The following is a 12,404-nucleotide window of genomic DNA, read 5'->3' on the forward strand; positions in this document are numbered from 1 at the left end:
AAGCGATAACTTTTTTTCAGCAATACTCTGGACCATCGAGATTTCCTGTGAAATCAGCCAGCAACAATATAATGCACAGGCAACAACAGCCGAACAGGGCAGGTCAAAGCAGCCACAGTAGCGGAGACCAGACAGCTGACCACACGTCATCCCAGGCACAAAACGATAATGACGCAGTAGAGGCGACGACCAATGTTGATGCTGATGTCGAATCATCAGTCGAACAAGGGCCTAATTAAACTTAAACTCGTTCATTGAAACAAACCATCCATAGCATGTAAATTTTTGAGTGTTGTAGATCAAGGTCAAATTGTCTCTAGCTTAAAATGACCTACAAGCTTTGAATTTCCGGTCAAGAGACTAAGCGAGGAGGTTGCATTCTCGGAAGCATGTTTTTGTCATTTTTTCAATTGGAGCTTGATAACATTGTATCTAAATAGGTCAATATTGAGATGTATTTACGCTGAGTTATGCATTGGCAGGTTCCATTGGTATTGAGTCATGATAATGTAAATGGTTACAGATTGTAAAGTTGTCTCTCTTAGCTATACTGGTGACGCGCTAAGTATTTGGTAAAAAAAGAGAGCGCTAACTCCCTGAAGTATCGATTTCTAATGCAAGAAAAAGCACAATTCCAATATTAATCTTGATAGTCTGAGTAAATATTGTTGACAGCTGCCTTTAATTCAATTTAAGCTGTAAAATATTTCATTGTACATTGTAGAGACCTTTTAACGCTAACGCGTGCGATGGTAAATTTAATTCAATTTTTTCATGTTTTTCTAATGAGTATGACACTGTAGTTAATTGAATTATATAATGGAGCCTATAAAGTTTAAATTTTGAAAAATAGAGGAGGTAATTACACTTGCGTCAACTAATGTCTTGTAATCGGGCACAAGGCTATTTTGACGTAAACAGCTTTTCTGACATATATTTTAAGAAATTAGGAAATACGTGCAATTATTTTCACATGAAGTCATGATCAATTCCTTCCTTGAGAGTTCAAATATAACTAACAAGCCCTTATTCGGTAGTAATTGTTCCGACTTTCGAAAAAAAAACGGAATATTTATGCTCGGTGCGGTTTTTTTATTCAGTCAATTCTCGCCAATCGAAATAATAGTTTTCGAAAAAAAATTATACCGCATTGAAGGTATCGACTTCCGGAATTCAAATGTATAAAAAAAATTTACCTCCGGTGATTTTTTGTTAAGTTCTGGGGGTTTGAAAATTGCAAATTGGCCATGTTCTGGACTAAATTATGCGCACTTTGAAAAATATATTTATGTTGCTGAGAGCGTAACGCGAATGCTTGGCGATTTATCACGCTCAACAAAATCGTTCCAAATTGATTGAGGCTAGCTAATCAGATCGGTCATATTAAAAATTTCGTACGGATCACAATTTCACACAGATGTTTTCCAAAATTTATAGGTTTTCCTTATTTTCTTTTCCCAAAAACTATTCGATACGGCTTAAGGGACAGTCGGAACATTCAGGGCTTTGCCCTAATATACGAGCAGTCTTGTTGATTTTTGCAAATAGTCTTAGAGACAAATGTCATGTCTTTTTCTGATTCGTATTTTTCGTCCTAATTTTTGACTCAATTTCGTTTTTTTTTCAAAAGCATATATGTTAAATTGTAGGGTTTTTATCGGCTTCCTTTCCAAAGCATGGGTTTTATTCAGATTTAAACAATTTGAGTATAATTAAAAGTTGTTCTGTAATTTGCAAATTTATCGACTCTGAATTTGAATATATATGTTTTGGTTCTTGTTGTTTTTTCTTTTAATCAAATTGTTTCTGCTTATAAATTCTGCTCATTTGCAGCAGTGCTTACACCCATACTTGAAACGAAAAAGCATGGTAGTTTGATTCCAGTCGGGGCTTTTTTGCAAACGGAAAGTTTTCGGTTATTTTAGACTCGTCTGTCTGCTTATTTTTTTTCGCCTTAGTTTCCGCAATAATAACTATTTTGAAGGTTAGTTTTCTTTTAGGTAATCATAATGCTTTCAAACGTAGTCATTCACTTTGTATCGCAAGTGGTGCGAATTTTAGCTTCGCCACTATCGTATAATTTGATTGCAGCGGTAGGTTTGAGAAAATATGCCGGTTCTATTGCTTCAATTCAAAAGAAATGGCAGCGGGAATTTGACTTCAAAATAATACTAAAAAAAAGCACAAGATTACTAAATTGAAGTGCTGTAGCAAAATCATCAGATTAAGTAACAGAAAGTCAAGAACTGTTTTTCTGACTGCTGCTCAACTAACTCACCGACTTTCGCGAAAAATTTTATCAAGGTGCTGGGAAATTAGGCTAGAAATCACGATTGCGGATGTTTATTAGTAGCATTTCACTTCTGCTCTTCTATTTTAAGCTGTATTTACGCTAAAAATTGGCCAAACGGTAAAATTACAGTTCGCAACGCTACGACAGGAGTTGACTGACATGTTTTTGATGCACAATGAAAGAGCACATCTTAAAATATACAACGAAAAACTGCGTTAAATTTTTCAGACCAAGTGGAAATGGACTTCGCATTCGTGTGTCAATCTGCAGGTTTCACGCGGAATCAGGTACAGCAAAGAAAAACCAGGTAAACTGAGGGTTGTATTGAAACTTTTTCCATAACGAAGCTTTGCTTCAGAAATTCATTTTAAAAATCAGCGTTATCTCACGCATGAAAAAATCAAAATTTGAACGTAATGAACTAATGCAAAAAAGAAACCGAAAAAAATGAAAAAAAAACTTTGTTTTTTCGTCACCAAAAATAACTGGCTGAAAAATTTAAATACCTGAGCAGATCCCACTTATACTAATTTAGTCTTGTAGTTTCTTGTCACTTTAAAAACATAACCCTTAATCACCGGTGAGTTTGGCCGAAATTGAGCTTTGGTAAGTTTGCAGTTCCGTGAATAATCATCAATATGGTACCAGATCTGATTGGCAATAAAGCACCATAGAAGTATTAGAATTTTGCTACGGCGTAGATAGTTTGATCGCCTCGTTTTAATTTATTGAAACAAAGTTGTACCAAAAAAAAAGAAAAAAATAAAAGCCAAAAGGCATTGATAAGCTAAGGCATGTTAGTTTTCTGCCCGCGCAGCAAATTTTCGAATATTTTAAAGTTTTTACTTTCATTTTTGTGTGAAACGTTTTCAGTTTCATGGTCCGGCTGAAGTTGCTGGCTGTTTCCGGATTTTAAAAATCTTTTCACTGATTTTAACTGAATTCATCAATTAGATTCTTCTGCGGTGATTCTAGATTTTGTGTTTGGCTCAAAATTTTCCGAAATAATTTGAACTTGATCTAAGAATTGAATTGCTTTGGTTTATTGTTTTGTTGTTCCTCTCCAATAAGTTTTTGTATCTCATGTTTTCATCAATTTTTGTATTCTGGCGATAAGCAATGCAATTACACCTGGGTACTAGATTTTTTTCCCGTAAAAGACTTTTGTTGACAAAATGGTCAGTTTTATGGTAGTGGTAAATGACAAAGATGGTAAATGAACTGTTTTGCTTCTGTATAATCAAACTATTATAAACAGAGATTTGCAGAATCTTTTCCGGATATTCACCTGGATTCTTTTTCTAAGACCAACAATCTCATCTCTAAATATTTTTTTTGCGTTGATCAATCTGATAGTTTCTTGGTAATGTTTACCAAAATATATGGATTTCTAGAATAGAGTTTATCGAAAAGATGAAGAAAGAAACGAGATTATCTGTTTTGGGTAGCAGTATGCATGCATATAGCACATTATGATGGGCGTTGTCAAATGGCGGACCAATAGGTGAAAAAACTTAATATACACCAAGTATTACGTGACAACCAAGACTCCTCGTGTGTTATACGACAACTGAAAATCACCTTGTATCACATGACAACCAACAGTCGGCTTGTTAAAACTGATTTGGATTGTTCCGCGTATAACCATGGTAATTGCCTAACATAATATAAAATAATTGAAAGTAAAAAACCTAACCCTCTGAAAACCATTCTACGTTTTTTCCTTCCTCCACCTACATTTTAGCTGGCTCAAATAAAATCATCGAAGTGTCTGATTTTTGCTACGGTGTAGTTGGTTTGATCGCCTCATTATATTTTATTGAAACCAAATTGTACCCAAAATGAAAAAAATATATATATACATTAAAAGCCAAAAATGCATTGAAAACTCTCTAATGGTAAACGCGCTAGCTAATGCTGCGTACATGGTAGTTGTACATTATATAATCTGGAGTTTTGGAAGTTTTTTTAATTTCATTTTTGTGTGAAATGTTTTTGGTTTCATGGTTCCGGCTGAAGTTGCTGGCTGTTTCCGGATTTTTTGATCTCTTCACTGATTTTATTTGAATTCATCAGATAGATTCTTCTTCGGTGATTCTAGATTTTGTTCGTTTAGTTGAAACGTTAAAATAGTTTAGTTGAGAGTTGAAACTCACAAAAAAGTCAGGAGTTGCACTTTCATAGACAGCAAATATAGGTTGGATCTTAAAACCATGTAAAACATTTGGAAAAAATTTATTAATGTGAGTCTACCAGAACTGAGCTTACGTCCCATGTAGATGTTACCTTTCGGAAAATCAAACTATAAGAGCTTCGTAATTCGTTTCTGTAATTTTTTTGAATGTTTAAAACATCAACTTTTAAGAATCACGAAGATCTCAATTTTGTAGATATGATTTGTGATCAATTTGATGAAACTTAACACTGCAAAAGTCAATTTTGTAACTAATGCTGGCATAAACATTCTAAACATCTTCAAAGAAAGCTCTAAATTACGACGTTTTGGGAAATAAGCAAACTAAATCCTACATCCTTCCTAGCTAACTCAAACAGAAAGATTGATCAAGCAAAAAAGTTTACCTGTTTTCCAAAATATCAAAAAAACCATCGCAAACCTTTTTTTGTTGTTTTCTGTAACTGGACAGTCTATTCATGAAATAATCCTTTTCAATCATTGATCATGATTGGTTAGTTCTAAGTATTTTACAGAGATAGTTTATCTAGAATATAATTGGATATAATAAATACTTGCTTTGAACTGGTTCCATATAGTGCTACTAATTGACATTTTTCGATCCAAACTGGTACAAACTTGACAAACTAAACCTATGCATTACTATCTTATTATTTAGTCTTAGTTGATATTTGTTTCACATGAAATGTCTTAACCCACGCCAGTTATCAACGAATGAACAATCAACCTCGAAACATAACATCAGCACGAAAGACCTGCAATTGTGTGGCAGAAATTTTTTTACAATACAGGTACGACCGTTGCATTATCGACGTCAAAAATTTATGCACGAATCTTGCAAAACTAAGATCATAAAATTAGTTCGATTGGGAATGCTTGATGAAGAGAACGTTTCGTTCAAATTCAATCATTTGAATTTACCTTCGGGAGTTAAAAAGACTTGATGTCAACTTGCAACTTGAAACTTGTTTATGCTCTTTTGACAGAAAATCTGTGTTTATAGTCAGTACTTTTTGACCAAATAATGAAAAACGAATCTGATTCTGACTTGGATTGTTTTAATGGAACTAAAACGGAAATTAAGGTGGCTCACTGCAATAGACAAATTGTTTTTTAAAGAAAATTGAAACACAATTTAGATAACATGCTATTCAGCATCATTCTAGCAATCAATCTGCTAAAACTTTTATTACTTCATTAAAATAAAAATCGTTACCTCGTTTTGTTTGATTTGAATATCACGTTTTGTTTGATTTCAAAAGCAATCAAACCAGAGTTGTTTCACTAGTTGAAACGTTGGTCGAGTTTCAAGTTTTCAAATTTTTTTCTAAAGTATCCCATTTTTTTAAAAATTTTTAAGTTTTAGAAAAGTAATGCAATTTCATTAAAAAATACTATCTCTGTTAACAGAGGTGACTAATTGTTTTTTGCTGCCATCAATTTTAATGACTCATCAGAAAAAAAGAAAAAAATACAATTGGGTTTTGAAATTTTAATACGGGTTACTTTGGGGCAAAGAATAATTCCCTCTCACTGTTAAATGTTCAGTATCCAGTATTTTTTGATTTTCATCTCAATTGTTCAACCTCAACTTTGAATAATTAAAACCTCAACTAAGAAAGAGAAGATAAATCTATTCACATGAGCAACAGCTTTCATTTGAATCAAAACAATTAGTCAAGATTGATAACTGCGGAAAAATTGTTAAATTCAAGCTACTATCAAAGATTGTGCTCAATTTCAGTAAAACTCAAACCAAATAAAAATTGTGACTTTTTTCTACAAAAACATGAACTTTTTTTCCTATCAACAAGTAAATAATTTCTCTGCAGAAACGAAAACAACAAGAACTTTTAAATTCAACTTTGTGATCAGAGGTTGCTTTCAAATAAAATCAATTTATGAGCTCAATGAATGAGAGCTAAGCTAAACATTTAAAAACACACTCGGGAACGGAAACGTGGAAGAAAATTGTTTGAATACATACGAAAGTTAAAATCATAGAACTTTATATCAAAAAACACAAGATGACCGCCATTAGGCCACAAAGAAAAGAACAAGATCAGTATGCAGTGGTAACCGTCAAGGTTGATACAAAAAAAAAGAAACAAAAAAGTATTTTGACAATTATGTAAAGGAAAAACGCCACTAAAAATTGCGTAAGTTATTTTAAATAAGACTTGGTAGAGATTCGTTTTTATGTGATAAAAATAAATTTGGAAGGTTTCGATTTCTATATCTCTTCCGTGAGAAAAAAACTGTTTTTTTTTCGACTAGTCTGCTTTATTTTTGTTCTGCTATCTTTGTCTACTTTTAAGTATGTGTTTAAAAACTAAGATGCAAGCAGACTGCCATTTCGTTTTCGATACAGTCCAGTACATTTATTTGCATATCATTGATTCCTAGAAAGTGTTAAATATTGAACAAGATCATTTCAACGAAAGCTCATTTGATCATGTCAGTTTCGGTCCCCTCAGCATCCGTCAAACTCATTTTAAAACTTCATATGCTTTCCATTGATTATTTCCATCTATCGTATGACTAATTGTGTTTAATAAACACAATGAATCCCAGTACTGTCTTTTTGTCTTTTTGTTAATCAACACAAACTTGAGGCTGAATTCATTCAATTGTCTATTTTTAAACAATTGAATGAATAATTCAATTGATCGGATTAGAAAGTCGTCTCTGATCGTACCTGTGACAAAATGTTTTTTTTGGTTCCAAAATAAGGACAAAAAGATGTTCTTAATATCTATTATATGTAAATATTATATATCATATACATATATGAACAAAAAATAATTTTAACAAAAAAAATGAATTGTAATAGCTTTCAAAAGAACTCATCTAATGTTTCAACAATTCCATCGGAACAAAAAAACTGACTGTATGTGCACAAAATTGAACAAGGCTAAAATTCTGCGGCATGCATATACATTAGCAACCATAAAAAAATCTGACCTTTTCTTCATTGAACTGGATTCAAAAACTTCAGAATGGCTCCGTTGTTTGTTTAACATTGTTTTGCCGATGCCGACGTTGTTGCATTTCCTATCCTCAGAAGCAGTCGTGAAAGCCCTAAAGCTTGAAAGATGAGGATCTATCTATATTGAAGCAAACGCTTATTAGCAACTTCATTCGATTTAAAGGCGATTTTTTTAAAATGTTTTTCTTGAACATGTTTCAATCAACAAAAGCTTGATTGAGAGTGAAAAAAGCAATTGAGAAACTTGATGACCCTCAAAAAGCATCCGTGAAGACTAAAAATGTTGATAAATGAAAACTGCTGATTAAGTAGTGTGGGTTACAATTATACAAAAAACTAAAATAAGATAAGCAAATATACTTAATGATTCCAGCTCACTCCTTGCAAGACTTAAGCTTTAAGAAAAACCAAGCCAAACTTACAAATTTTTGAAAAACGAATGAACTACTTTATTTCCCAGCGCAATGATTTGTACAGCGATTTTCAGAAAAACACCAGATGCGGCTATTTACGATTAAACTAATTTTCTTTACGTGAAACCCTAATAATGTCGTATCAAATCCTCAAAAAAACTATTGTCTTCAGTAACTCATATTAGTGGAGATGGTGACAAGGAGAAAAAGACCTAAATCAAAAATATGAATTTGTTATGCAGCAAAAACTTTCACGTTGAAAAGCAAGATAAGAAAAAATATAATCAAAAGCACACAAATTTTGAGAGGTTATGGAACACATTCAAGAGCTGTTAGAAGTAAAAGGTCATTGGCAAAAAAAAGTTGAAGCAGTTGTTCTCCGAAAAAACAATGAGTCAATTTTATTTGTTACACAGCAAAACAGAGACAAAACTGATAACGCGATTTTAGAAATAGTTTGAAAAAAAAATGAATTTTGATTCTACATAGGTTTCAAACCATTAAGCCAAAAGATTTTACCTAGCATATGAGCAAAGCAATTCAACACTCAACTTCTTCTTTTGCCGCAGCAATAAAGTAATTCAGTAAGCAGTAAGAAAAACAAAATCGAATTTTTTCCACCAAAAACGACGACAAAGAACACTATCGGCGCTGAAAGGAAAAAACCAAAGCCAGTAATTGCGACTTCAACAAGATAGCAGAATTCCTAGTACCAGTGAAAAAAAGAAGCTCAAAATACTCAAAAGGTTCAGCTGCTTTTGATAGTTCACAAATTAGTCCGTGTTACTGAAGGTAATGAACGTTTTTTAGAATCCTTGTCAAGTTTGACTGCTATGAAACAAAAACCGGCTTCTGAAAAATTGCTAACGTCACTTGGCATGGAAGACGCTGATGTATAAGCAAAGTCAAACCGAGGATTTCGATATTTGTTAGTTACTGTCAATCGTCTATCTTTTTGTTTCCGAGTGGAACCCCTAAAAACCAAACAAGCTGAAAAATCGCAAGGTTGAAAAAAGATGAAAACAAGACAACCAAGCAATTTATGTGTTGGCAAAAGCAAGGGGATTAAATTAGAATTGGAAAAAAACAATGCTTTTGTGAGCAAGAAACCGTCAATTACAACAATCATCGTGATAAAAAAAGCTTTTTACCAAAACTTTACCAGTCGATCGGTCAAGTTGTTTTCTACCAAAACATAGATTATGATTGGATTTTGGATTTTGATTTTGAAGTCTTACTCCTAAAAGTGTTGTTTCAGCAGACTTTCAACTCATGTGTGCTAGGGAAAACAAAAGCTTCAAACCTAAAACACAAAAAATTTGCATCCGATTCGTTCTTTTTTCGGGAATAGTTCATCAAAGTTGATGATATGAAACATCAAATATTCAAGTTAGTGGCTGTGTGCCACCAAGGAAAAGTAAATTGATTTGAGAAAAAGCCTACCCCTACCAGCTGGTTTTTATAGACAATGTTTTTGAACTATTTGCCTCTCGTTGTGTAAAATCTTAATCATACGGTCGAATACGGAAAAAATCAATGAGAACTCAACTAGCAAAAAAACTTTCATGAAAAAGAAAAAAATTGATTCAAAACGAAGCAGATTATGATGAAGATGGACAACGATGTCTTACTCTATTTTTTATTTCATCGGCACTAGTGGTTTTCTCAAGGCAACAGTTAGGTAAGTTTCGGTAAAAGTTGTAAATATTATAAATTTTTGCTTGGAGATTGTAAAATTGTTTTTTTTCCGAAAAACAATCCTCGGAAAAAGTACTCAAGGTAACTGAACCAGATTTTGCTTCTTACAGAACTTTTCAGATAAAACTTTTAAAAAAGTCGAAAACTACGGAAGCAATTTTTAGGTTTTATCCGTGCGAGAACTTTTTTCAAAGCAAGAAAATAATTCCATGTATAACATATAACCAATACAATCAGAGTAAATTACAAAAAGGAAGCATTATATTGATAGAACAATTCAAGAAATCACAAAGTTTATGAGCATTCAGATTTAATCAAATACGAAAAAGTCCTCACATTCGTAAGTTATTAGGCTAAATCGCAACACTAATATGCAAAACTTAAATTGCAGAACTGAAACTAAAAGTTGAACCTTCTGAAACTAAGTTAAACTCTAACTTTAATTTTAAAAAATAATTGGCAAAAAAAAATAAGAAAAAAGCAGTTTAAAAGTGAAATGGGCCATCACTGCATTGTATGGAACCATTCTGCAAAATACAAGTTAAATATTCAATTTCAGATGTTAAGTAATGAGAGTTGTTTCATTATTGAAAGTTGCTATCAAGGTCTTTTTTTACTTCCGAGTGGAGCCACTGAAGAGCAAATATGCTTAGAAACCCAAAAAGTGAAACAAAAACAAGACAACCAAGCAATTGATGCGTTAACAAAAGCAAAAAGTTTAAAGGAGAGTTTGATAAAAAAAACTTTGTTTTTCGGAGCAAGAAATCGCTAATTACAGCCATCATTGTGATTAAAAGTCAGAATTTACCAAACAATTTCCATTCCATCGGTCGAATTGTTTTTCTACGAATACATAGATTTTGATCGGATCTTAAGATATACTGCTGAGATGGTACTTTTATCAGACGCTCAACCCATGTGTGCAAAGGAAAACAAAGGTTTCAAATAAAATTACACAAAAAAATTGCACTTGGTTTAGTCTCTTTTTTGAGAGTGTTTCATCAAAATTGGTATGAAGAGCAAATGTTCAAGTTAGTCACTATATGCCACCAGCGAAAACTGATTTCCTTTAAGACAATTTTACAAGCAGATTTTTCCAGACAACGTTTTTTGAAATAGTTGCCATTCCTAGTGTAAAATCTTCATCCTACAGTCGAATACGAAAGAAATCAACGGGAACTCAGGTGAAAAAAAAATATGAAAAAAATACTAATTGGTAACAAAGCAAATTATGATGAAGATGGGCAGAAAATTTTTACTGTACTTTTAATTTCATCTGCACCGATCGTGTTTTCAAGACAACACGTTCGCCATCTTCAGTAAAATTTTGAACGAGTAAAAAGTTTAAGATGCAGTTTTTAGAAATAACTTTTCAAAAAAATCATTCCTCGACAAAAGTATGCAAATTTACCTAACCAGATTTTGCTTTTTTCTGAGTTTTTGAGATAAAAACCCAGAAAATCCAAATTTTAGGATGCAAATTTTAGGACTTGTCTATCCGAGAAACTTCTTCAAAATAGAAAGTTGAATTTATGTATGAAATTAAATAGTCAATAAAATCAGATTGAAATACAAGAGAAAAAATTTTGTGATGGAACTTCTCAAGAAATCGCTAAAAACTACGAACCTTCGGGTTTAAGCAACTGAGAAAATAATTTCTTCCGCGATGATGAAAGTCCTCAACTACGTAAGTTGGTAGCCTAAAACACAAAACCAAAACGCAAAACTTAAAGTTGAAAAGTTTGAAACTAAATTGAAACGGATCTGAAGTTTTTAAAAATCAATTCAGTAAAAATTATTTTAAAAGTAAATTATATCAATCAAAACATCGCCTGGAGTTATTCTTACTGTCATAACAGCAATATGTGTTACCGCATTAGCTCAACATTTCAGTACAGCAAAAGTTTTCCTTGAATTGTCCGGGTTCTCGTTTTTTATGCTTTTTATGAAAATCCATGCCCCTCAGCGGGAAAAAATTTGTCTTCAGGTTGGCCAAAAAATCTTCTCTGCAATCTTTCCGACAATTTTGCGCTTTATATAATTTACTTTTTACACGACATGCAATCGCTTGAAAATATTCACGTGTGTCTTCTTAATGTCTTTTCGTTGCTAATGTATTCTCATCAATCATTCCGGGAGACCTCAATAATCGGAGAAAAATTGTAAACCTGGACAATAATTTTTCGGAAATAAATCAAATCATACTAGACATAGTAAAAACAGATTCTTTCTTGATCTTTTCAATGATGGTAACAGTTTAGAGAATTTTTAGAAAAAATAAGTCTTGACAAAATTGTTGATTCTAAAAGTTGTTTTAAATTGCTTTCTACACCCACAGCCCCACAATTCTTCAGTGTTACAACCTTTTTCTATGTTTTTTGTTTCAACAATTGTCCATTTTATATGAAATCGTTTGCTTTTTTGATAATTGTTGGTGTGATTCTTAAATCAAAATTACCGTACGAGATCAATTGAAACTTGATAAGGTTCAAACAGTGTCTCTAACTATTGAATAAGAAAACCGGTAACACACCGCTGTTATAATACTGCTCTAAATGAAAATTTTTAATCAGAAATTGGCACATATTCGCAGATCTAAGAAATTGTATCGGATTTCATTTTCCTCACTGGTAATCTATTTCTGCTTTTCAAATTCGGGAAAAGCGAATCCGTCGATTTTCTCGTAATTCTTTCCCCCCTAGCATGTGCTCGTTTTTTGGATGAATTTGTCGCACTGGATCCGTACAACTAACAAACTGTCTGTTGAAAATGTCTGGTCTGTTGAAGAAACAGTGTCAGCTCGTTTATCGGAAACAC

The 12,404-nt window shown here is 32.6% G+C and overlaps 2 protein-coding genes across 4 annotated transcripts in view; both read left to right on the plus strand.

Annotated features, from left to right (window-relative positions):
• The window catches only part of LOC134847739 (uncharacterized), a 569,481-nt gene extending 568,701 nt beyond the window's left edge, over positions 1-780 (plus strand). For all 3 annotated transcript variants that reach the window (XM_063864938.1, XM_063864954.1, XM_063864945.1), the window contains exon 17: positions 21-780. In XM_063864938.1, the coding sequence (XP_063721008.1) occupies positions 21-239 (219 nt within the window). In that variant the 3' untranslated portion in view covers positions 240-780. The remainder of the gene's footprint in view (positions 1-20) is intronic.
• Positions 1-12,404, plus strand: part of LOC134847790 (NADH-quinone oxidoreductase subunit B 2-like) — a 60,143-nt gene that overhangs the window by 29 nt on the left and 47,710 nt on the right. The window lies entirely within an intron of this gene.

The sequence above is a fragment of the Symsagittifera roscoffensis genome, chromosome 1 (assembly GCF_963678635.1).
Source record: "Symsagittifera roscoffensis chromosome 1, txSymRosc1.1, whole genome shotgun sequence".
In the NCBI taxonomy this organism is placed as follows: domain Eukaryota; kingdom Metazoa; phylum Xenacoelomorpha; order Acoela; family Convolutidae; genus Symsagittifera; species Symsagittifera roscoffensis.